This window comes from Schistocerca cancellata, chromosome 5, assembly GCF_023864275.1.
Source record: "Schistocerca cancellata isolate TAMUIC-IGC-003103 chromosome 5, iqSchCanc2.1, whole genome shotgun sequence".
NCBI classification, from domain to species: Eukaryota; Metazoa; Arthropoda; class Insecta; order Orthoptera; family Acrididae; genus Schistocerca; species Schistocerca cancellata.
In genome coordinates this window covers 514,732,026-514,759,528 of record NC_064630.1, presented here as the reverse complement: position 1 = coordinate 514,759,528, position 27,503 = coordinate 514,732,026, and the positions used below count along the sequence as shown (strand labels likewise).

Here is a 27,503-nt window from a genome sequence, read left to right as displayed (position 1 = left end):
CTTAAGCTCTTTGCAATGAAATAACTAACACTAAAGATTAATCACAAATGGAATTACAGCTTATTGATGGCAGTCAGACCCACATGATAACTCCCTACAAGTGGGATTAATCACCAGGCCTTGGCACTTTCACTCCCTAAAACCTTTCTAGTGAAAAAGTAAAAACCTCTGTAATTAAGAACTGTTTTCCTGTCCCCAGAAGTGAGACCATTTGACCTCCCACCTCTACAGGTAAGAGTTACTTCCAGGAAATGCTGGGAAACAGATTTCCTAAACAATCATTTTATTCAGGATTTAAATATAAACTGCTCAAAAACTGTTTTGCACCATCTGCACAAGTAGCATTGTGCTTTTTAGTGGAAACTTCTTTCTCAATATCCTTTTGACCACAAGAAATTGTTACATGCAGTCATCTGTGTAACTGAAGTAAATGTTAATCTGCATTCACAATGCAGCGCAATGCAAAGCATGCTGTGTCTCTGAATGTGAGTGGGACAATGCAACCTGTGTACACTGTTCATTGTGTCAAATACCTCCAAAGGTCACTTCAACGGATATCATGCTCATTCTTATTTTACAGTAAGAGGGATTGTGATCACAAGAAACTGTCCACTGAATATGCCTACACAGTGACAACAGCATCATATATTCAACTAGCATCATGAGAAACATAACATTGTTGACCTGCCTCTTCATGGTTGCCCACAGCCAACATGAATGCCCGCTGACTGCTGTCTACAATTTATTGCTTAGTCGAGTGCAACTGAATGTGCCCTGTGCAGACACTGTGGCCCAAGACACTATGAAAACATCTCTACACAATCAATTTGAACTCTATGCATCCAGTATGAAAAAAGCCATAACTTACAGCACTACAGTGTACAAGGAATGGGTACATGGGTCTTGGGTCAGTGGCATATGCTTCTCTTCAGCAAAAGTGCAGAATTTGAAACTTCCTGGCACATTAAAACAGTGTGCCAGACAGAGACTCAAACTTGAGACCTTTGCCTTTTGTGGGTAAGTGCTCTGTTGACTGGGCTACCCAAGCACAACTCATGACCCATCCTCAAAGCTTTATTTCCATGAGTACCTCATACCCTACCATTAAAACTTTACAGAATCTCTCCTGTGAAAATTGCAGAACTAGCACACCAGGCCACAGCTAAGCCACATCTCTGCCATAACTTTCTTCCAGAATGGCTAGTTTTGCAAGTTTCACAGGAAAACTTCTGTGAAGTTTGGAAGGTAGGAGATGAGGTTTTGGCTGAAATAAAGCTGTGAGGATGGGTCCTGTGCTGGGCTTGGGTAGCTAAGTTGGTAGAACATTTGCCCATGAAAGGCAAATGACCCAAGTTCGAGTTTAAGTCCAGCACACAGATTTAGTCTGTCAGGAGGTTGCATATCAGCACACACTCTACTACTGCAGGGTAAGAAATCCATTCTAGAAGCACAGAATTTGTCTGACGCCTAATAATCTTTATAGAAGACTGTTGAGGTGGCCTGATACCAATTCACACCCCAGGGTTGCAGTAGAAGGGTTCATCAGTATAAAGCATCAGCACACTGTGCCAACCTCATGAACACCTTCCTCCAGGAGGTAGGAATCAACTAAATGCAATAGCCTGCAATGTCTGCTAACATGAACACAACTGAGAATGCCTGGGACCAGTTGAAATTTGCAGTGCTCTATCACGGAAACCTAGATGGGCTCAGGAAGGCTGCATTCAAAGAGTAGGGCAGGCAAGAAGAGCAATGTCTGAAATGCATTGAGACAGCATGTTAAGGAGACTCTGAGAATGTTTCAATACCATGTTGGTCAACACAATGTATTGTATGTCGCCCAACAGGAACTTTTGATTTCAGAGATGAAATAAGGTGTTCACTTTTGGAAATCCAAGAAGCTTCAGTCTTAAATCAGTAAATAGACAACAGCCATCTGTCCAGACACTTTGTGATGATAATGGAAAATGGAGGATGATACAGAAAAGGCCAAAATACTAAACATCTTTTTCCAAACTGCTTCAAAGAGGAAGATCGCAGTTAGTTCCTCCTTTAAATCATTACACAAATGTCAAAATGACAGGTATCAAAATAACTGACCATAGGAAAGAAAAGTACCTGACATCAGTCAACAGAGGAAAGGCCACTGGACATGTTGGAATATCAGTTTGATGCTACATGGAGTATGCAAGGAACTTACCACTCTTCTAGCAGCAGTGGATAATAGGTCTCTGGAGGAGCGAACTGTTACTAATGACTGGAAGAATGTATAGGTCACTCCCATTTTCAAGAAACCTAATTAACCAGATGCACAGAATTACATACCTATATCTCTGACATTACCCATTGTTGAATTTTGGAACATTTCTTTGCATTCATGTGTTATGACATTCCCGGAGAACGATAATCACCTGTGTAGGAATCAACATGGGTTCCAAAAGCAAGTCATGTGAAATCCAACTTGCTGTGTTCGTACATGAGACCCAAAAAGCAGTACATACAGGTGCAGAGGTAGATGCCTTGTTCCTTGCCTTCTGGAAGGCATTCGATACAGTTCAGCACTAACGCCTAATGAACAAAATATGAGTGTACAGAATATCAGACCATCCATTTGACAGGACTGAAGAGTTTTTAGCTAACAGAACACAGCATCTCATTCTCAATGGAGATGTCTTCAAACCTAAAAGCAACTTTGAATGCACCCAAAGGGAGTATTACAAGCCCATAACTTTTCACTATGTATATAAACAACCCAATAGACAATATCAGAAGTTCCATGACACTTTTTGCAGATAATGCTGTTGTATACAGAGAAGTCACAATTCTGGAAAACTGCAGTGAAATTCAGGAAGACCTGCAGAGAATCAACACTTGCTGCAGGGTGTGGCAATTGCTCCTGAACATAGACAAGTGTGACACATTACAAATACAAAGGCAGAAAGACTAATTATTTTATGATTATATGATAGCAGAACAATCACTGGAAGCAGTTACTTTCACTGAATGCAATACTATCTAGGAGTATGCATTTGGAGTGATTTGAATTGCAACAACCACATAAAATTAACTGCTGGAAAGGCACATGTCAAACTCAGATTTGTTGGAAGAATTCCCGGGAAATGTAATCCATCAACAAAAATGATAGCTTACAAAACATTCATTTGACCAATACTGCCTATCACTATGGGATCCGTAGCACGTAGAACTGATAGCAGAAATAGGGAAGATCTAAAGAACAGTAGCACATTTTATTTCAGGTACATTTAGTAAGTGCAAAAGCATGACAGAGATGCTGACCCAACTCCAGTAGCATTCACTGCAAGATAGGTATTCTGCACCTTGGTGTGGTTCAAAGTTAAAGTTTCAAGAAAGTACATTCCTGGAAGAGTCAACCAATATATTGTTTTTTCCTATGTATATCTCATGAGAAGATTATGAAAATGAAATCAGAGAGATTAGAGCCTGCACATAGGCATACCAGCAATTGTTCTTTCCATGAACTCCTCATGGGTGGATCAGAAAAAAGGGAAAGCAACATCGGTACACAAGGCACACTCTGCCAAACACCATGAGGTGGCTTGCAGAGTATAAATGTAGATGTAGATGTAGACTGACTTTATTTTTGGTTATCACTCTGTTTTTACCCCATAATAAAGAGTTTTCTGAACAGTTTGTATAAATGTGTGTTTCCTGTTACACACTTCCAAATCTGGATAACAGGCATGTTCAGAAAGTAAGTGTACTGTGATCATAATGGACTATGGTTTTTTGTTCTTTTGGGGTTGGCAACACTGAGTGGTAAAGGGGAATCCCCTGACCACAGTGAGCAGAGCAGGAACATGGTAGTCTGCAAATTCATATTTTAGTGCCCAGTTGTGCGAAATACTTTGGTAAGAAACATTACCAAGCAGAAGGAATACCAGCTACTGAATTTTTTTTGCAAATCAAAATGGTTAACAGTCAAGGTGTTATGAACAGAATGAGTGTGTTAAAGTGATGTAGGGAGTATGGTGGAGGCAGAAAAAATCTTCATGGCAAACAAAGGAATGGAATGCCTTCCATTTTGGTTGATGAGTTGGTGAATAAAATTGAAGAAGCTATTTGTGAAGACTGCCGATTGACAGTGGATAAAATTTCTGCAGTGTTTCCACAATCATCCAGAAACTTTCTTATATGAGGTACTCACAGAAATGCTGGGATAATCTAATTTTGCCTCAGGGGGACACCATCAATGAATAATGATATTGTGAGACCCTAAAAAACTCAAAAGGGGATTCAAAACAAAAGGAGGGGAATGCAATGGGAGGATTGAGCTCGTTACATGACAATGTCCATTTTCACACAGCCTTAGCCACTGAGATGCTCTTGAACTCATTTGGTTGGGATGCTCTGAACCACCCACCATATTTCCCTGGCTTGGTATCTTTGGATTATTATCTTTTCACTTCCCTGGAGGCACAAAGGAGTGCAATTAAATTTTCAATCAACAAGCAGGTGAAGAAGTGGTTCTGAAGTGGGGGAAGAAGCTGGCAGGTGAGTTCTTCGAGGAGGGCATAAAGAAGTTTGTGCCACAGCTCACCATACACACTGAATGGGATGTGGATCATGTGCAAAAATAGTCAACAAGTAAATCAACAATATCTTATAATTTTTAATACACTTTTTCTAAAAAGAATTATAATAATATAGAACACTTTTGGAACAAGCCTCATACATTATAAGAGTGTGGCTATACCAAACACTTGATTACTTGTACATACCATGAGTAATGTTATGCATTGTGGACATTTTATAGGCCAAAAATACAAAAAATTATTGTTTCTCTGCATGGTGACAATGCTTTAGGAAACAAAGACAAATTATTTGACAGGTGTCGATCTCTGAGGAAGGTGCAGTGTGCATTTAGGATGTCAAAGTGAAAAATTAACGTTCTTTTGTTAAAAGAAAAACTTAGTATTTTGAGTATGCAGAGAGCAGAAAGTCTTGAAGTGAGATTCAAAAGATTATAAAAGAGAAAGATATGGTAGCATCCCATCATTCTGAGGACTACAAAATATTAAGAGAAATACAGCTGCTGAGAAGTCTGTCAGGGAATTGATCAAACAAACCATTGATAAAGATATTCCAGCAGACTGACCATTCTTAAAAGAAAAAGCTCATGACATTGTCAAAACATGGGGCACATAGAATTTTTCAGCTAGCAGCAACTTGATAAAAGGTTTGAAAAATAGTGTTTCTCAGTGTTTAAGGAAGCAGCTAAAGAAAACAAATCTGTGAATCATGGTATTAGTACTCAGTGGACTGAAGGTATACCAAGTTCTTTAAAAGAGTATAATGTATAAGGATGAGAGTGGTTTGGTTTTCATGAGTGTTCTCTATAAAACTTTTATGTTTTAAGAAGAATAGTTCCACAGAGATCTGGTTGTACTGTTAGATGCACGAAATGACTTGTTGCATGAGCTAACAGTCCTTTTATTGTGTTCACCTAAGGAGATGAATTCTCTACAAAGAAATAACAAGCTAATAGCTTGATGATACACAGTCTTTGTAAAGATAAAATGTATCCGGACTAAAAACTATTTCTTGCTGTTAAGAAAAGAAAAACACAAGAACACTCATAAAAATCTTAAGACTCTCTGATGGCTCGGAATAATTCACCATCGATACCAGTGCTCCTGGTGGCTGACATGGAAAGCTGATTGACAGCTGCACCACTATGATACTGATACATTCATGTGTACATGGCTGCCATTGTACTGCATTACACAGCAATAGAGAGTGAAGCTTGGTCACTACATCAGCCCCTTTGGAGAAATGGAGCATCATACAGATGGTATGCCGGAAAGTGTACTTGCCGTCCAGATCTTGTAAACGACAGTCATGTGATGGGTGGTGATGAAGTTGGTGCCAGTGTTGGTGTGATGCTAGTGGGTGATGTCATGGGCCACTGGATGGTTGATAATTGTGTGAAATGTACACTGGTTATACCCTGTCTCTGGTGACTGTTAGTAGGCTTGCCATTTAACAATATCTTGAAGGTGCATTCACCTCATTGCAACACCCTGTGAGGCCCAGTGTGTAGTGGTTGCAGCGAAGGTCTGATGCTGTCCATGTCAAGCATGACATACATGCATATCGGTAGGTCCTGATGCACATAGATATCAGTGTTGCCATATTTTGGAGCTTGGTGTGGGTAAAGTTGGGTGGCAAGTTCCCTCTGTCAAAGTATGAAGTCACTATAATCGAGACCAGGTAACTGTGACAGTTGCACTTATTCGAACTATCCTCGTAGGTGCAGGATTTCACAGTAAAGAATTTCTGCTGCAGACACTTATAATATGTCAGGTTTACATGTCATCTGGAGACGCAGTAATATAATTGGTAATGCTCTCATCCAATCTGAATCTTGGCTCATGACTGCTGCTTTGAGTGAGCGATATCAGCTTTCATTCATACAATTACAGACCAGATGGTAACTGGTAGCCTGTGATCCCACAGAACTTTGTTAGTTGAGGGAACAGGTCTGACTCAAACTGGTGGCTGTGGTCTGTTGTTATGCACAGCAAACAACCAAAGCAAGAAATCCAACTTGACATGAAGGAGGGCCCCAATGTTTCTGCAAACATGTTATCCACTGGGGTTCCTCAGGCCAACATGTAAGATGATTGATCATGATAAGGATATATCATTGTCCTCTCGAAGGAGGTAGTGGATCCACAAAATCGATGTGGACATGAGTAAATCATGCATTAGTAATTGGAAAGTTCCCAACTGGCACAAGTACCTGATGGTTGATCTTGCTCCACTGGCATTTACACATATGCGGGCCCATTCATGGTAGTCTTTTTGTATTCTCAGTCACACAAAGGGGTGGGAGGCTAGGTGAACTGTTGACCTGATGCCAGGATGACTTAAGTTGTACAGGTTGTCAAAGATGGGCTTGCAAAATGTTACCATCAAGTAGGCCTTTGTTATCCAGGTGAGAAATCACAGTGTATTTTGGCATCAGCACGAGGCACACTGGGTAAGTGCATGGTGATATGTACTTGTGTGCCTGGTCCACAAATCTTCTATGATACCTGCAGACTGAGTGCTGTTTGTGTCTGGATGTTAATGAGGTAGCAGAGGAACAACTTCTAGACATCCTGCGGTGCAGGTTTATGTTGTCGCTGCTACCAAACCGGGATAGCAACTCATTAATTCACTTGGTAAAGGCCTCAACCTCAGCTGTCAGACTGTCATAAATCTGCCTGTGTGACCATTGTTGACATTAGGTAATGACATGTCACAGCCAGTGCACTAGTTGGGATAGAGATCATTGTCGATGGTACTGGATTACTCGATGCTGCTGGCACCCTCTTACACAAATAATCAGAGCTATAGTGTTCACTATCCTGTCAGCCAAATCAGCCACTGCATCCAAAGGCATTTCCATCCATGATGTGGCATCAAATGGCTGTTCCACAACATGCGCAGAAGGATGTCCCGCATGGCCCCAATGTCCACCTCGCTGCACCAATGCTGTAAATACTGCAAAGATTTCTGGTCTTCTATATCCTTCTGGGTTAACACTTCCCAGAGGCATTCCTCTTGTAATGCAAAAACCCATCACATCAATGCCAGTTTTACAAAATTATGAAAAGGATAGTTGCTACTCATCATATAGAGGAGATGCTGAGTCGCAGATAGGCACAACAAAAATGTCATAAAATAAGCTTTTAACCAACAAGGGCTTCATCAGAAATAGATATCGCTCTCTCTCTCTCTCTCTCTCCCCCTCTCTCTCTCTCTCTCTCTCTACACACACACACACACACACACACACACACACACACACACACACACACACACACACACAAAAGCAGCAGTGCATGACATGAGAGGCAACTGGGTGTGGGTAAGGAGGATGCTGGGGCAGGGAAGGGAGAGGTAGCAGGGTAGGGGTAGGGAACAGTGAAGTGCCACTAAGGAGCATGCAGGGATGAGGTGAAGAGGGCATAGGGCAGCTAGGTGGAATCAGGAAGTTAGACAGCGGGCAGGGGAGAGGTGGGGGGTGGGGACAGGGGTAGCTGAAAAAGAGATAAGTAAAAAGACCATGCATCGGTGGAATAGAGGGCTGTGTAGTGCTGGAATGGGAAGAGGGAAGGGGCTACATGGATGAGGACAATGACTAACAGAGGCTGAGGCCACGAGAGTTACGGGAACTATAACACCCCAAATATGGAGCCCCTAATGACATCCCTTTCAATAGCAAAAGATATAAAATTTCGTTATCCTGACCTTGACGGTAGCTACTGGCAACAAAATATTAACACTATTGAAAGCTTGACCAAAAGAAATACTAGGGAACTAACAACATCTATTCCATGGAAAGAACTAAATGAAAGACTATCAGATGATCACATAATTTACAAAGCATGAAACTCTAAATAAAGAATTCAAAATATATGCTTTACAAATGTTAAAATCCAGATGCGATAAAGTGATCAGAGATAACATTTATCAAAGAAAAGAGTTGTAGCCACATCAAGCTGTAAGTTGGCTGCAACTACAATGAAAAACTTCAATGGAGATGTTAATTCGCTCTCTTGTAGACATCGCAATAGAAGCACGCTTACTGACCGATATTAGATTGTTTCAGAACTATCTGGAATTTTAAAGTTTTTCAAGTATCGTCTTGATGTATTAGTCAAAGTTCTGAAGAAAGGTGATAGAACATTTATCATTTAGCCAGACAACAGAACAGATATTATACATGAGGGAAAAGTAACTCGTGTGATACTTAATCAATTCTGGGACTTAGTCGTTGTGATCTATGATTGTCAGGAACATTGAAGGACATAGCAATGTACCAGATGCTGACATAAACTCTACAAATAGACTTGAGTAGGAAACATATACACACAATCATGAAGAATTCACAGGTACACTGTGTTGTCAGAAGCTGTAGTCAATGTCAGAATTGCTGATGTAAATCATAACTTCAATTCCTTGAATGACAGATTGGTGTGCTTTCCAGTGCAGTGCTTAGATAATTCAGGAGTTCAATAAACTCAGTTATACCTTTAATACTTTGTGTCATCTACATCACTTAATTGAACTTTATTTTGTAACTGTGAATAATTATTTTCTTGATAGAATGTCAGAGCTAAAGGTGATCGAGTGACATTATTAGCAGGGAACAATAATTGAACACTGTATTATGATGCTTTCTGTACGTTATTTAGAGAATACATTATCTCTCAATTTATGATGTAGCAGTTGTCAAATTAACACATTAACAATGTTATAATACTTCACAAATCAACATCCTTGCAAGACTATAATGTGGCATCAGCTTGAATGGCGGAACTTATAATTCAAGATATCATATTATCTAAGTCTGAACATTCATTTGCAAACTGGGCATAAAAACTACTGTTAACAAGTTTCACGTAAGCTTATAAGCCCGTTGTGAACATGCAAAGGATATTTAGTTCATTGTTTCAGATAATGAGAGTTGTTGTGGTACTGAATGGTGCAGTCGCTGTGTGCAGCAGTAAAGAAGACAGACATCCTTCGAACACCATTGCTTCAATTATAAGCTAGGGCCGCTTATACATTTTGGCATGCTGCTCCATCGATATGCAAATATCTGTTAAAGAGAGATAGTATCTGAAACTAACCAAACAAAGTGAGGAGTTTGTTTTAACAGTTACAGATCAGAGTCGCTATTGATGGATGCTGACCTGTGTCAACCAGACTTGAACATCCATTTCCATCAGGCTGACACACACACACACACTTGCCACAGAATGTAGGATGTATTGCAGGGAGTGTTCCCACCTGCAAAATTCAGAAAAATTGGTGTTGGTGAGAAGAATCCATATGGCAGAGACTACGAAGCAGTCACTGAAATGAATAATGTTGAGCTGAACAGTGTTCTCAGCAACAGGGTGGTCCAGTTGTTTCTTGGTCACAGTTTGTCAGTGGCCATTCATACGGATAGACAGCTTGTTGGTTCTCATGCCCACACAGAATGCAGCACAGTGATTGCAGCTTAGCTTGTAGATCACATGAGTGGTTTCAAGGTAGTGCTGCCTTTATAGGTTCAGTGGATGGTGGAATACCTCTGTGGGAAGAATGGAAAGAATAGAGGGCAGGATATTTCTCATTTCAGGGCACAACAAGAGGTAGTAGAAACCCTGACAGAGAATTTAATTCAGTTGCTCCAGTCCCAGGTGGTACTCTTTTATGAGGGGAATTCTCCTCTATGGCCAGATGGTGAGACTTTGGGAGGTGGTGGATGACTGGAAAGATAAGGAGCAGGAGATTTGTTTTTGTACAAGGTTGGGAGGATAATTACAATCTGAAAAGACCTCAGTGAGACCCTAGGTATATTTTGAGAGGGACTGCTTGTCACTGCAGATGTGAAGACCATGGGTGACTAGGCTGTAGGGAAAGAACTTCTTGGTATCGAATGAGTGGCAGCTGTCAAAGTGGAGGTATTGCTGGTGGTTAGTAGGTTTGATATGGACAAAAGTACTGATGTAGCCATCTCTGAGGTGGAGGTCAACATCTAGGATGGTGGCTTGTTGGCTTGAGTAGGAGCAGGCGAAGCAAATGAGGGAGAAGCTGTTGAGGTTCTGGAGGATTGTGGATAGGATGTCCTCACTCTCGATCCAGATCACAAAGATGTCACCAATGAATCTGAAGCAGGCAAATTTAGTGGAGTCTGCCATAATGCCTGCACAGAGGAAACTGGGTTCCACTTGTATGAGCTGTATAGAGTCAGGTTGTGTGGCCAGAAAAGGATAAAGTACATCGCAAGTTCTGAAACTGATGAAATCATCACCTCTGATGACTCCATCATATCAGAATCAGCAGAGTCATACCTCTTGCTGTTGCAGGCTAGATGACATCAGGGTCACTACTGAGGTCATATGGCTAGATCTGTCATTAAACGATTCATCAGTTAGCCTATAGGAGCGTGCAATGACTTATTATTGCGTATGCGAACTGTCTCTTTATTGTGTTCACTTAAGAAGCTAAATTCTCTTCAAAGAAATGGCATGCTCATGGCTTGACAATATGCAATCTTCATACAAACAAAACGTACCTGAACCAAAAGCTACTTCTTGTCACAAAGACAAGAACAATACAAGAACACATATAGAAACCATAAAACTTTGTGATGGCTCATGAAAATTCACCATCGATATCAGTACCCCTGATGACATGAAAAGCCAACTGATGGCTGTGCCTTAATGATACTTATACACTCACGTACACACAACACAACACAGTTCAACTCTGCACTGCATTACACTGCAAGGAAAACTGAAGCTCAGCCGCTACAGAAGTAAATAAAATAAGAACTGTTTTACTATTCATCTCTGTGCAAACATGGAGGAATGGGCAAATTGACCCTTCTTGTCACTGGAAAATCAAATCAACCTAGTTGTTTCCAAGATAAGTTTGTTACAAAGTATTTTATACCAGTTTAATGTATCAGGTGTCCCATTTATCACGAAACTAGAAGCAGGACAGCATGATGGCTGTAAGCTGCCAGCATAGACCACTTGTACCAGATACTAAACCATTAGCTGCATTTGTGGATGAGAATAATACTAATGCAAACAGACCTATCTTATTGTGCAAGTAAATGTCTAAAGTGAAGACACTCTGCAACCTGGAATGATCCACATCTCTTGAAAAATTTTCATGGGCAACCTACTGTTCATTTAAAAAGTCTGGGCACTCATTATGAATTTAATGATACATCAGTCACAGAAGCACTCATTGCTGGTAAGTCTGGTGGTATGAAGATTTCATTTTACATAGTTGTTAATCTTCTGATAAAATATAACATTCTCGTTTCATTTTTTTGCCAGTCATGTACATGGTTTCATGATTTCTTTTATTACTTTGTATTCTGCAGCGTTACTAAGGATGGGAGACATGAGATGTTATAATATCTACAACAAAAGTTTGACATAACTGTATCATACATGAAGAGACAAAGCTCAGCACTGACCATCAGATACAATGTTGACACCACGACCAAATGAGCTAACTCTGGGATGGCTGTAGTGGCCACTCATGCAAGTCACATGCTCATGTGAAAGGTTATGAATGCCATATGTTGGCAGCCAGGTTGGTTTAGGGCATGTGCTGGTAGAGACTAATTTTTGCTACCAGTGTCTTGTGCTGAATGAGATACCTTTACTTCTGTCCAAATAATTTTAATTTTCTAATGGGGTTAACTTTTAACTTCTTATAATAAGGGAGGGGACAGGGATGAGTTAAATTTACAGTAGAGTAATTTAATTTATTTGTTTGCAGATGTAAAGACTCTATCCACTGATTATCATAGTAACGCACAGCCTTGGATTACAAGCAAAATATTTACACAGACCTAAAGGAAATTAACTGAAAAAAAGAAAATCAACCACTATTTTTATGACAACTGCTCTGAGCACATGGATTTACAAGCATTCATGAATGTGAAGGCCATTTCTTTACCTGCAAATATCACCAGTAAGACCAGAATGTCATACAGTTTTAAATGTTACTACCACAAAGAAGTGGTCTGGCATATTCTGAGTGGCCAGGACAGGGACATTGACCTTGAGATAAATATTCTTCTTGCCTAGGAGAGTGTAATTGGCAGTTAGTGACATTACTATCAAGAATTGCCTAAAAGCTTGCTTTGGATTGGTAGAGGCAACCAATATTTAAAGCCATAAGAAATTGTGTCTACTGAGGAAGTGGCATCTAACTCATTTCTCCAAACTCAGAGTACATTTCAAGAACAATACTGTTGCAAAGCGTGTCATTATGTCCAAGGACACATATGGCAGTAATGACGAAAATGATCAAACAAATGAGTGTTTTGGTGAGGAAGAAATGCCCTTCCCAAAGAAGCAAGAAGCTATAAATTTGTTAGAGACAATCCACAGATTTTTTTGGATTTTTGGTGCATACTGGTCACTCAGTACTTTTTAAAAGATATACAAGACTAACAAATATTTTCAAAGTACCACAACAGAAAAACAAAGAAAATGGACAGACTCCTTTAAGTAAGTATAATTTTTGCACTCTAATTTTGTTAGATAATTATGATGAAAGCCATTATTTCTTAATTATGTGCACATTCCTTGTCCTAATTCCAATCTTTTCATTAATCTCTTTCAGTGAGATACATGGCTGTTAGACTGGCATGAGAGAAGACCTTTCTGAACCTATATAAGTGAGATATTGGGTAAGTGGGATGCTTCTATAAGCAACAAAATATTACTATTCCCTTCAGCTCTTGCTTATACAGGATTGACTGCATGCCATTAACAAAACCACACTTCAGAAGAAAACACTAAATAAAGTGAGTGGATCCAACATGGTTGTATGGACTCTGGACTCAAACAGGAGTTTGGATGTCTTTCTGATCATATTGATTGAGGTTCATACAGTATTATTAAATCACTTCAGGTGAATGCTGGGTTGGTTTCTCCACAAAAACCCCCAAAAATTCCTTTCTGGTCCTTTGTGAGGCATTCCAGTGCTCTGCATCTTATGACACCAATCTCTTCAATGCATTAAACTGTAACCTTTCTTTCTTCCTACCAGAAATTTGAAAGTAACATCAACAGCATGCAACACAGGAATCAAATTATATCTGAAGAGGATGAAAATCAGATATTGTATCCTGTAAGGCTCAGCACATGGTCTGTATCTCTGCTTTCAACTCACAAAATTAAATTAAATATCAGAGCAAAGTCAGAAACAATGAAGTACAATTATAGTAAGGGACACTAAATAAAGTTTACATATTGCAAACATTTTTTGCTATGCAGTTCATGTGGAAAACATTGTTTTATGTAGTTCCTGTGGAAATATTACTGGTTGGTTTGTAAGAATTACAATTTTATTTATGTGAAATCAGAAGTATTTTGCTAATGAGGCTTACTTGACAGAATAAGAGCTTGAAAATTAAATATTAAAATCCAATGGTTAACATTTAAAATTTTTGCTCATTTAAAAATATAAATCTACTGCAACTGGCAGTCACTCAAAAACACATCACATTCGACAAATACTTTCGGCTGTGCTACAATATACAGATGAAATTTCTGCATATATATCTTAAAAACAATGTATATTTCATGGAAGGGCATACTTACCACTGTACCATGTGTAGGGGATTTCTTTCCATTTGAATCACATACGTAATGTATACTGAAGAACAGCTTAAATGCCTCTGTGCAAGCTGTAGTTAGTCCCCAATTAATGATACATAGAAAGCTGAAGTGTATTTCTACACTATGTGATCAAAAGACACATGGCTGAAAATGACTTCATGATGTCCTCCATCGGTAATGCTGGAATTCAGTATGGTGTTGGCCCACGCTTAGCCTTGGTGACAGCTTTTGTTCTCACAGGCATACGTTCAATCAGGTGCTGGTAGGTTTTTTGGAGAATGGCAACCCATTCTTCACGGAGTGCTGCACTGAGGAGAGGCATCAATGTCAGCTGGTGAGGCCTGGCACTAAGTCGACATTCCAAAACATCCCAAAGGTGTTCTATAGGATTCAGGTCAGGACTCTGTGCAGGCCAGTCCATTACTGGGATGTTATTGTCATGTAACCACTCTGCCACAGGTTGTGTATTATGAACAGGTGCTCAATCGTGATAAAAGTTGCAATCACCATCCCCTACGTGTTCTTCGATAGTGGGATGCAAGAAGGTGTTTAAAACATCAATGTAGGCCTGTGCTCTGTTAGTGGCACACAAAAAAACAAGGGGTGCAAGCCACTTCCATGAAAAACATGGCCACACCATAACTCCAGCACCTCCAAATTTTACTGTTGGCACTACACACGCTGGCAGATGACATTCACCGGGAATTCATCATACCTACACCTTGACATCAGATTGCCACATTATGTGCCATGATTCAGCACTCCACACAATGTTTTTCCACATGTTCAATCATCCAATGTTTATGATTCTTACATCAAGCGAGACATTGTTTGGCATTTACCGGTGTGATATGTGGCTTATGAGCAGCTGCTTAACCATGAAATTCAAGTTTCTGATCTGCCTAACTGTCATAGTACTTGCAGTGGATCCTGATGCAGTTTGGAATTCCTGTGTGATTGTCTGGATAGATGTCTGCCTATTACACATTACGACCCTTTTCAACTGTTGGCGGTCCCCATCAGTCAATAGACGAGGGTGACCTGTATGCTTTGGTGCTGTATGTGTCCCTTCACATTTCCACTTCACTATCACATTGGAAACAGTGGACCTAGGGATGCTTAGGAGTGCAGGAATCTTGCATTCAGACGTGTGACACCCAATCACTTGACCACGTTCGAAGTATGTGAGTTCCGCGGAGCACTCCATTCTGCTTTCTCACAATGTCTAATGACTACTGAGGTCACTGATATGGAGTACCTGGCAGTAGGTGGCAGCACAAAGCACCTAATATGAAAAAAAACATATGTTTTTGGGGGTGTCCAGATACTTTTGGTCATGTAGTGTAGCTTCTTCACTTATTGCAGGTCTTTGAAAAGTTGTAAATAGTCTTTAATTGGGTAATTGATGTCTGTCATCAACTGTTTGCCTCTCAGGTTTTTTATCATTACTGTGTGCTCTCTTATGAGCCAAGCAAAACTGTGGTCATACATGCACACCTTCTTTGTATACATTCAGTATCCACTGATAGTCCTACATGGGATGGGTCTCAAGACTTTTGAGTAATATTCCAAGATGGGACACACACATACTTTGTAAGCAGTCTCAAGACTTTTGAGTAATATTCTGAGATGGGACACACACATACTTTGTAAGCAGTCTCCTTTGTAGGCTGACAGCATTTTCACAGTATCCTGTCAATGTACTGCAGTCCTACCTGTACAGGGTACAGGTTTTACCTATGACTGGCCCTATATAATCATTGCATTTCAGACCAACTTAAATGGTTACACCCAGGTATTTGTATAGTTTGCCTGATACTAATCATTATACTACATTTTTCCCTTTCCGGAGGTGTACAGTTTTACACGTCTATACATTTCATCTTTACCCATCTTTCTACCACTATGAAATCTTATCAAGAACTGATTGGATATAAGTGCAGCTTTTTCTGACAGTAATTCATTATAGACAGCTATATCATCAGCAAAAAGTCTGAGGTTACCATTAATAGTGTCTGCCATGACATTAACATACAGCATGAACTACAAGAATCCAGATACACTTTCTTGGATCACACCTGCATTTCTCTATGCAAGATGGCATGCTGTGTCCTCCCCATCAAGAAGTCCTCAACAAACCACATACCTCACTTGATTTTGAAAATAATGGTATTTTGGTTAATAAATGTTGGTGTGGTACTGAATCAACTGATTTCTGGAAGTAAAAAAGTACAGTATCCATCTGGCTGCCTTGATCCATGGCTTTCAGGAAATCAAGTGATAAAAGTGCAGGTTGGTTTTTACATGACCAGGGTTTTTGGAATCAGTGTTGGGAAACATAGTTGAGGTCATTCACTTCACAATACCTCATTATGTTTGAGCTCAGATTATGTTATACAACATACGGACATTAATGAGACTGAATTTTAGTACTGAGAATAACTTCTGATGTTCCTCTTGCAGATGGGTGCGAGCTGTACTTTCATCCAACTGCTAGACACAGGTTCTTATTTGAGGATCTAATGTATATTATGGTTAAAATGGGAACTAACTTATCCACAGGGAGCACCTGACAGGGATTCCACTGGGCATTGGAGCCTTCTTCAATTTTAGCTGTTTCTCAAGCGTACTGACACTTCACTCATCTTTGCAGTGGTGAAAGAACGCAACTGGGTCACTACTTCTATATCTTCCTTTGTAAAAGAACATTTGAAAGTGGAGTTTGATGTTCCTGCTTTTGCTTCACTGCATTCAGTTTTGGTCCCTGTCTCATCCTTGAGATTGGACACTCAATTGGGACCACCGACAGCCTTTACAAATGACTATAATTTCTTAGGTTTTTGCAAGAAATCCTTTGATTCTCTTCTTCTACAGTAGTTATTCAAGGCTTTGGGCATTACCCTCTTGAGAGCTAAACATGTTTCATGCAGGATCTCTTGATTTATAGCCCTTCGATTTGTTTCACACGTATTATGCAACTATCACTGTTCATTATGAGTTTCTTTACAGTGTCTGTACACTATGGAGAGTTCTTCTCATTATGAACTCTTCTACTAATTAGAAATTATCTAGTGCACAGGCAGCCCATCTTTTAAATTTGCGCCAGCTGCTGTGGCCAAGTGGTTCTAGGCGCTTCAGTCTGGAACTGCGCAACCGCTACGGTCGCAGGTTCGAATCCTGCCTCGGGCATGGATGTGTGTGATGTCCTTAGGTTAGTTAGATTTACGTAGTTCAAAGTTCTAGGGAACTGCTGATCTCAGATATTAAGTCCCGTAATTCTCAGAGCCATTTGAACCACTTTAAATTTGCACCACATTTCTTCTCTATACTACTGCCCAGAAGTAAATGTTTAGAATTCCTCTTTGGGATATGACACAACTGCTACTTTATCTAACTTACTAAACATGTAACAATACCAGAGAAGGAAAGTTGCTACTCACCATATAGCGGAGATGCTGAGTTGCGATAGGCACAATAAAAAGATTCACGCACTCATAGCTTTCGGCCATTAAGGCCTTTGTCACCATGTCACTAAAGATATAAATCTTCCCACTTGTTTTAGCTGCCCTTTGCACTTTTTTAGTCATTCCTGCTGCAGCTGTCTCGTGGTCACTGACACCTTTTTCAATATGGGCAGCCTCAAAGAGGACAGAGCTATTTGTTACCATTATGTCTAATAGATTTCCATCATGCATGAGCTTCCAAACTGTTTGTTCTAATTATTTTTCAGAGAGGCCATTGACTAATGTTTTGCAGGATGTCTTGTCATGTCCACCACTTGCAAAACTGTATTTACCCCAAACAAAGGTTGGGTAACTAAAGACTTCCATGATGGTGTGATTTGGAAACATTTGCACTAGTGAACTGAAGATTTATCTGAAGTTTTCAGTTTCATCTGGATGTGCGTGTGTTGGCTGATAGAAAGATCCAATTAAAAGTTTATAGCCATCCTTGGTAATGAGTCTTGACCATAGAATTTCATGGGCAGCTTCAGTTTATATCTCATTGTATTTGAGTTTCTTGTGTACTGTAAAATAATATAGCATCTCCCCACTTTACATTAGCCCATCATATTGTTATATACTTAGAATTCCCCCAAAAATCTCACTGCTGTCAATGTTGGGTTTTAGACAGCTTCCTGTACCTAGCCAGCCTTGAGCAGCCGCTGGTGAAGTATCAGTGCAGCAGTAGTGCAGCAGCAGTGCAGTAGCGAGTCGCATATTCAGCTTTCGTATTTGTTTTGTAGTTTGATTCTTAATTTATTTCCGAATGTTTGTGCGCGTGCACATTTAATTACATAAAATCCTTGTGTATTCTCGTATTTGAGAGGAGTTATATGGCTTATTAATAGCTGTAAAGTATAAATTCGCGGAGTCATTAGTCAGTTGTTTGTTTTGGACAGCCAGTGCTTTCTGTTTATTTCGTAGAGTCAGTTAGCAGCAGACAGAGGCCAGTGCCGTTTCTTCTGTGCTTGCAGAGTGATGTGTGCAAGCAGCAGCAGCAGAAACTAGTCATACATTCAGTTTTTCATATTAGTTCTGCAGGTTTAATTTGTGTGCTATACGTGGTGACATTTATCAGATCTTCACATATTTTCGCATTAGAAAGGGGTAGTATCAAATTTTAATAGCAGTAGAGTGTAACATTGCGTAGGCAGTTCTCATTTGTACTAAGACAGGGTAGGATCGCATTGTAATATCTGTATAGTGGCATAGTCGTGGTCATTTGATTGCTTGGTTCGTAAGTAATTGCTCATATATCGCAGCTCAATCTGGCGCTGGTGACGCAACTGTGCAGTCACATATTGCTGTTTTATTTGTCACAACTCTATACATCCAGATATTAGCAGTAGGATGGATAGGGTGTGTGCGTGCTGTGTGCGGGCGCAGGAGGAACTGGCCATGGTTCGCGAGCAGCTGAGCGTGCTGTTGGCCACGGTCAGCCGCCTTCAGGCTGCTGCCTCAAGGTGCAGCAACAGCGGAGGGTCTGGCATGTCACTTGAGACACCTCAGGTGTCACTTGCTGCGTCCACTGACTCAGCCGCCGAGGCACCTTCTAGTGTACCCGGCGCGCTGGGGCCGCCCTCACCTCATGGTAAGTGGCAGACTGCAATGCGTTCGCGTCGGTTGAGGCAGAGGGTCAATGTGGAGGCTGGCCAGCTGGCCTCGCCCATTCATCCTGTCAGTGGGCAGGCGACCGCTCCTTCAGCAGGGCCCGAGCAGGCGCACGGGGGCAAAGGCTTGCTGGTTATTGGGAGCTCCAACGTTAGGTGGGTGATGGAGCCCCATATGAAAATAGCATACAGGGCTGGAAAGAATTCCAATGTGCACTCAGTTGTCTGCCAGGGGCCTCATCCAAGATGTGAAGGCGGCCTTGCCTTTGGCTATCGAGCGTACGGGGTGCAGTCGTCTGCAAGTTGTTGCTCACGTCGGCACTAATGATGCCTGTCGCTTGGGTACTGAGGCGATCCTCAGTTTGTACAGGTGGCTGGTGATTTGGTGAAGACCACTGGCCTTGCATGCGGGGTGCAAGCAGAGCTCTCTATTTGCAGCATTGTTTCCAGAGTGGATCAAGGTCTTTTGGTTTGGAGCCGAGTGGAGGGTCTCAACCAGAGGCTTCGTCGACTCTGTGACGGTCTTGGCTGCAGATTTCTAGACTTGCGCTATTGGGTGGGGAATTGTAGGAGGCCCCTAGATAGGTAAGGGGTGCACTACACAAAGGAAGCGGCTACTTGGGTAGCAGAGTACTTGTGGCGTGCACATGGGTTTTTTTTAGGCTACGCAGTAGTGCGAGGTGTCCTGATGAACACTCACCAGTCGACATGCAGGCAGGGAAATCAGGACGCGCTCAGTGTAAAGACACTTCAGCTATCAAGATATTAGCAGTAAATTTTCAGAGTGTTCGGAATAAAGTTCCTGAAATTACTGCCTGCCAGGAAGCGGGTGGCGTGCAAATTATTCTCAGGATTGAGACCTGGCTGAACCCTGAGATAGGAAGTTCTGAAATATTTAGTGAGGGTCAGAATGTGTATTGGAAAGACAGATTAGACACCGTAGGAGGTGGTGTCTTCATTGCAGTTGACAAAAATATTGTGTCTACTGAGGTCGAGGTAGAGTGTAATTGTGAACTAATCTGGACATGTTTAACAGGGCTAGGAGAAATAAAGTTAATTGTTGGGTGTTATTACCAGCCACCAGGTTCCACCGTGACAGTTCTAGAATCATTCAAAGGGAGTCTACACTCTGAATCGCAGAAGTACCCGGATCATGCTATATTAGTCGGAGGTGACTCCAACCTACTTAGTATAGACTGGGATGTCTATGGATACATTACAGGTGGTACAGACAAGCCGTCGTGTGAATTACTTTTGAAAAAATTATCTGAGAACTGTCTTGAGCAGCTAAATTGACAGCCAACATGTAATGGAAATATTTTAGATCTGGTAACCACGAACAGACCAGACCTCAACGACGGTGTCAGTGTTGAGACAGGGATTAGTGATCATGATGTTGTCATTACAACTATGGTTAAGAAAGTTAAAAAGTTGGTCAAGAAGGCTAGGAGAGTATTCTTACTAGAAAGAGCAGATAAGCAGTTGTTAGCATCCCACATAGTAAATGAATCGACTTCATTTACTTCCGGTACGATGGGCGTGGAAGAATTATGGGCAAATTTTAAACACATTGTAAATCACGCACTGGACAAGTATGTGCTGAATAAGTGGGTTACGAACGGAAAAGACCCACCGTGGTTTAACAGTGCAATTCTGAGAATGCTCAGGAAGCAAAGACAGGTGCACTCGTGGTACAAGAAAGATCAGGAGAATGAGGACAGTCAAAAGTTAGTAGACATCCATGCTGCTGTAAAAAGAGCGATGCGCAAAGCATACAACCACTACCACCATCATACATTAGCAAAGATCTTGCTGAAAACCCAAGGAAATTCTGGTCTTACATAAAATCAGTAAGCGGGTCGGAGGCTTCCATCCAGTCACTCACTGATCAGTATGGCCTGGCAACGGAAGACAGCAAAACGAAAGATGAAATTTTAAATTTAGCATTTGAGAAAACTTTCAAGCAGGAGTATCATACAAGCATACCGCCATTTGAGTCTTGTACGGTTTTCTGTATGGAGGACACAGTGGTAGATATCCCTGTGGTTGTGAAGCAGCTGAATGGGTTGAAAATAAATAAATCACCAGGTCCTGATGGGATTCCAATTCGGTTTTACAGAGAGTACTCTACTGCATTGGCTCCTTACTTAGCTTGCATTTATCGTGAATCTCTTGCCCAACGTCAAGTCCCAAGCGACTGTGAAAAAGCGCAGGTGACGCCTGTATATAAGAAGGGTAGAAGGAGAAGTTGCTGTCCATGCATCAGCACGGCTTTAGAAAGCATCGCTCCTGTGAAACGCAACTCGCCCTTTTTTCACATGACATCTTGTGAACCATGGATGAAGGGTATCAGACGGATGCCATATTCCTTGACTTCCGGAAAGCGTTCGATTCGGTGCCCCACTGCAGACTCCTATGGTATGAGCATATGGGATTGGTTCCCAAATATGTGAGTGGCTCGAAGACTTCTTAAGTAATAGAACCCAGTAAATTGTCCTCGATGGTGAGTGTTCATCGGATGTGAGGGTATCATCTGGAGTGCCACAGGGAAGTGTGGTAGGTCTGCTGTTGTTTTCTATCTCCATAAATGATCTTTTGGATAGGGTGGATAGCAATGTGTGGCTGTTTGCTGATGATGCTGTGGTGTATGGGAAGGTGTCGTCGTTGAGTGACTGTAGGAGGATACAAGATGACTTGGACAGGATTTGTGATTGGTGTAATGAATGGCAGCTAACTCTAAATATAGATAAATGTAAATTAATGCAGACGAATAGGAAAAAGAATCCCATAATATTTGAATACTCCATTAGTAGTGTAGCGCTTGACACAGTCACGTTGATTAAATATTTGGGCGTAACATTGCAGAGCGATATGAAGTGGGACAAGTATGTAATGGCAGTTGTGGGTAAGGCAGACAGTCGTCTTCGGTTCATTGGTAGAATTTTGGGAAGATGCGGTTCATCTGTAAAGGAGACCACTTATAAAACACTAATACGACCTATTCTTGAGTACTGCTCGAGCATTTGGGAGGGAGGACATAGAAGCAATTCAGAGGCGGGCTGCTAGGTTTGTTACTGGTAGGTTTGATCATCATGCGAGTGTTACAGAAATGCTTCAGGAACATGGGTGGGAGTCTCTAGTGGAAAGGAGGCATTCTTTTCATGAATCGCTACTGAGGAAATTTAGAGAACCAGCATTTGAGACTGATTGCAGTACAATTTTACTGCCGCCAACTTATATTTCGCGGAAAGGCCACAAAGATAAGATAAGAGAGATTAGGGCTTGTACAGAGGCATATAGGCAGTCATTTTTCCCTCGTTCTGTTTGTGAGTGGAACAGGGAGAGAAGATGCTAGTTGTGGTACGAGGTACCTTCCGCCACGCACCGTATGGTGGATTGCGGAGTATGTATGTAGATGTAGATGTAGATGTAGATGTAGATGTAGATGTAGTATATTAGCTCCACTGCTTTCAGGGCTGTTTTGAACTATGGGATTTTGCTGTGAATACTTCAACATTAGGATTTTAATTTTTTCATCCAAGGGGTTGTTTCTTTGGGTCTTACACTATTTTTTCCAGGTCTCATACAGCTGTCATTATCTGGATTGGATGAATAGTCACTTAAGCTATAAAGCCCTTGTGTCCGCTAAACACACTATCAGCCACCTGAAAAGTATGCAGTGTAATGCATCTCTGAACTACTTAGGAGTACCATATAGTACTAACCTCTATGGTGTGAGATGAGTCCAGGAGGTCAAAGGTAAGCTTTGTATTAAATTTATGATACAGTAATCACTATTTCTTTACAAATTTCTTCTATGGTAGTTACTGAAGGCTTTGCACATTACTCTCTTGACAGCTAAACATCTTTCATGTAGCATCTCTGGGTCTATAGCCCCTTGATTTGTTTCACACCTATTGTGTACTGTTCTGCTTTGTTCATATCTATCCAGTGCTTGTCAATCATTCTTTTAACCTTGAGACACATTTCTTCTAGATGGTCCTTTTCAGAGGTAAATACATACTTATTTTGTCTTTGTGAAACAATATGGCTCCCTCTTTATCCTGCTTATGGAACATGTAAATCTTTTCAGATGTTTTAGTTGTCCTTTGTACTTATATTCATACAATTATTGTTGCTACAAATACCTAAAGTTCACTGATGCTAGGGACACCAACAAAGAGGTCAGTTCTACTTACTGCCTTGGGATCTAATTTATCCCCATGATGAGTGGGCTTCTGAGAAAAAATTCAGCATTATTCCTAAGAGACAAAGAGTTTCTTGGCAAAAAATGTGATACTAGAACTTAACAAGCAGTTAGAATGTTCACAAGAAAAGAAGAAATAACTTAATTACTTACTTACTTTTTGTCTGGTTCTAACAACCTAGATCTCATTTCAGCCTTTCCAAGCAGGGATAAGAGTCCCATAACTGCATACACAGGTTTCTGGAAGAATTGCTGGTGAGGAGGTGTAGTTGCACTCATCTGAAATCTTTATATTGAGGTTTCCATTTACAAAAATATTCTAATAGAAGATATTTGCAGGGGATATAAGGCATGGATCTTTTAAGGCATATGTAATACATTTGTAATGTTTTACTTATACTGGTGGTATTCACAATGCAAAATCATTTTTTTCTGATTTTTGTATTACTTCTAAATATTTGGTGCAGCAGAACCTGTCATGCTTTAGCAATATTGGAATTTCTGTGATAGTCTTTAGAAATAGACTGTTCAAACCAAATTCTAAGTCTACTTACAGTCAGGTAACTGTTGCAAGGTGAAGACAAGATAGTTGCAATTGGTCTTGTTCCTAAAGAAAGGAAGGTTACAGGTTCACCATATTACTTGATTTTTTCTTTCACCCGAAACTTGAAAGTTTGTGTATCTCTTCTGTTTTATGGCAACACAAAGTAGCACAATGAGGTATTTATAATATTTGACCAACTTCTTGCTATTTTATTCCTTAAAATTCATCAATAAATTGCACTATAACTACAGAAAACAGTCTTCATTATCTTATTTACTGATTGTGTAACTTTTGCCTTCTTTCCCTATCAGCATAATTCAGTCATTGAATTTGTGACAAGGGATCACAGTACAAAACTATTTTTGATTTGTAAGGAAAACTGTCTTGAGCAGCTAGTTCAGAGACCACTCACAATGGAGTTATTTTAGACCTTGTAGTTACAAACAGGTAAGATCTTATGTAATTCTTCATCCTTTCCCGGCGATCTGTTGACATCTTGGATATTCGGGAATCCAGCCGGACGTTCGCGTCGTTCTTGCACAATATTTCAACAGCATGCTAAAGTTAAAAATCAATCAAGAAGGGTAGGAAAGTATTCCTCTTAGAAAGAGAAGGTAAGGAGACGTTAGCATCCAACTTAAGACAATTAGCTGACATCATTAAGTTACAATATGATGGACATAGAGGAATTATATGCAGAGTTTAAAAGGAAATCCTGCTCTGGAGCTATGTGCAGACTAAAAGTATTATGGGTGGAAAATATCCACATGGTTAAACAATGAAATTCAGAAAATCCTGGGGATGCAAAAGCTGTCGCACTCTCAGTTCAAAAGACATCATTAAAATGACAACAGGATAAATTTAGTACAGATTCATGCATCCGTAATAAGACTGATTCACAAAACATACAACAACTACTACTGTTATATCTTAGCAAAAGATCTCACTGAGAACACGAGAAATATAAAATCTCTGATTGAGTCTAAGGCTTCTATCCAGTCACTCATTGATCAGTCTGGTGTGGCAGTAGAAGTCAGCAAAAGGAAAGCTAAAGTTTTAAATTTTGTGTCCAAGATTAAATCCCAATTCAATTTTACAAAGTGTATTCTATGGCATTGGCCCCTTATTTCTTAAGTAAGAGAACTCGGTACAATGTACTCGATGGCAAGGGTGTAATCCAGAATGTCCTAGGGAACTGTGATAGGACAGCTGTTACATGTAAATGATCTGGAGGATAGGATGACCGGCAATCTGCAGTTATTTGTTGACGATGCTGTGATGTGTGGGAAGGTGTTGTTGTTGAGTTCCTGGAGGACACAAGATGACTTAGGCAAAATTTGTAGCTGGAGTGATGAATGGCAGCTAGCTAAATGTAGAAAAATGTAAGTTCATGCAGATGAATGGGAAAAACACTCTCATAATATTTGAATACAGTATTAGTAGTGTGCTGCTTGACAGTACCACATTGATTAAATATCTAGGTGTAAAGTGACATGGAATGGAGTAAGCATTTAAGCATTGTAATAAGAAAGGTGAATGACAGTAAGGATTGTAGTAGGGAATGCGGTGGTTGACTGGGACCTTGACAAAGAGTGTGCCTGCCCTCGTGTTTCCATGCAGTCCAACATCAGGCCACTGTCACATCTGAATCCCACCACAAGTGCATGATTTAATCCAGCAGCCAAATAGGGATCCTTTCAAAGTCTGACTGATGCTGATAACACTGTTTCACATGAGTATGTGGCATCTTCATGTCCTTTACAGTGATCACTCAACATCTGATGCTGTTCATGCCCCTTAGTGCCCTACCACAGGCTCTGTTGTGGGGCAACAGGTTTAATATGATGATGTTTGTTTATTTCTGTCTTTGCCGTCTTTCACACAAGAGTCTGGCAACTATTTTTGTGGTCAGCCAGAAAGCAATGGAGAGCATACTGACCTTAGTTTCCAGTCTGCTCGGCCACATTTTGATCCGGCCCACTGAAAGAAATGTTTCTATTCTCTTTCTACTTAGCGGGATCAGCACTGTGATTATAAATGAAGGCATAAAGTTCTAGTTCAAACATATATTGAGTAAAGTATTTCACGCACAACGCTTTGAAAATAACTATGTTCAAATGACAGTAAATCTCTATATTCTAAGCAGCATAACTAGCAGTTCAGAGGCGACTTCTATGGTACATTCCTACCACATTGTCTTTCACTCTGACTAACAATACTTAAATAAGCGTTTGAAATAAATGCTCGCCACAAATGTGGAAATAATATTCACCACTTGCCACATAGATTTGTAATTATCACAGATGGCACATGAACAGTTACTTTAGTGAAATCTAAACAATCCAGGATGGTGTACGGTCCTCATGAGTTCACTATGAGTTATTACAGAAAATACGCGTTTTATCACAGTCCTTCTCTGACGTCATGCGAGGCAAAGCACAATCCGACATTTAACAGACATGATTCTTACAGTGGCTGAGTCCAAAATGAATCTTTTGCCTGCCTCTTGAGCTGTATTTATATATGTGATGCAGTGGATGGCTGAGGGAATATCTGATGTCATCTGCCTTATGCATGCAGCAGCAGCCTCTGAACGACTGCTTTCTCGGACACATAATCTTTAATAACAAATTTATGATTTAATTTAGAATCTTCTTAATTTTTACATGTCTTCTGGTAACATGGTTGAAATCACAAAAAAAGTTTCAGCCCACTTGAATAAAAACTTTGCCTTCTAGAATTTTTACAGTGGATCTAATGGTAGATAGTTACCTCTGAACTATAACTTTAATAGATCTTACGTTGGCTGTTATTAATACTATGAGTTTAAAATTTGTTATAGCTCTATTATTTTATCATGGGCTGTAACCAAAATTTTATATCATTAAAATTACAGGTAATTAATCTACTAAAAATGGGTGTATTTTAGTTACAAGTTTTGTTTTCCTTAAATTACTCTATAACTATAAGAGGTGGTTTAACATGGTCTCTTAGTCATTATTTTTAGGTTGAACTGAAGCATAAAACAAATTTTTATGTTTCTAAGGCTAATATTTAGTGCCTTCAATTTTTCTTAAAAATGGGGATCCTGGCTGTAATTTTAATTCTTTTGCTTTGAAACTTGCACCACTTATTTATGACCTCCATAGGCACATTATGACCAAATTCTGGCTTTATAGCTTTATTAGCTTGATATTTAAAACGCTGTTATAATAAAATATATATTGACAAAGTTTGAATATAAAATTTTGACTTTTAATTTTACTTTTAATTATGGTGCAATAGTTGTGCGCTACACACGGACACATTAAGATGCCATGGTGCTACCAGCATTGAACTGGGGTAAGTCCCGGCACACTTACTCGCCTCTGTATCTCACTCACGATACAGTGCTTGTTCCACTTCACTGTATATTCAGGGCACCAATATTGTGTTGATCGTAAAATTCCTTTCTTTGTTATT

The 27,503-nt window shown here is 40.2% G+C and overlaps 1 protein-coding gene across 7 annotated transcripts in view; it reads right to left on the bottom strand.

Moving 5' to 3' along the window:
• LOC126188253 (alpha-L-iduronidase) overlaps window positions 1-27,503 on the bottom strand; it is a 252,380-nt gene that overhangs the window by 60,607 nt on the left and 164,270 nt on the right. For all 7 annotated transcript variants that reach the window (XM_049929820.1, XM_049929815.1, XM_049929813.1 and 4 more), the window contains one exon: window positions 23,655-23,783. In XM_049929820.1, coding sequence (XP_049785777.1) covers window positions 23,655-23,783 — 129 coding nt within the window. The remainder of the gene's footprint in view (window positions 1-23,654; window positions 23,784-27,503) is intronic.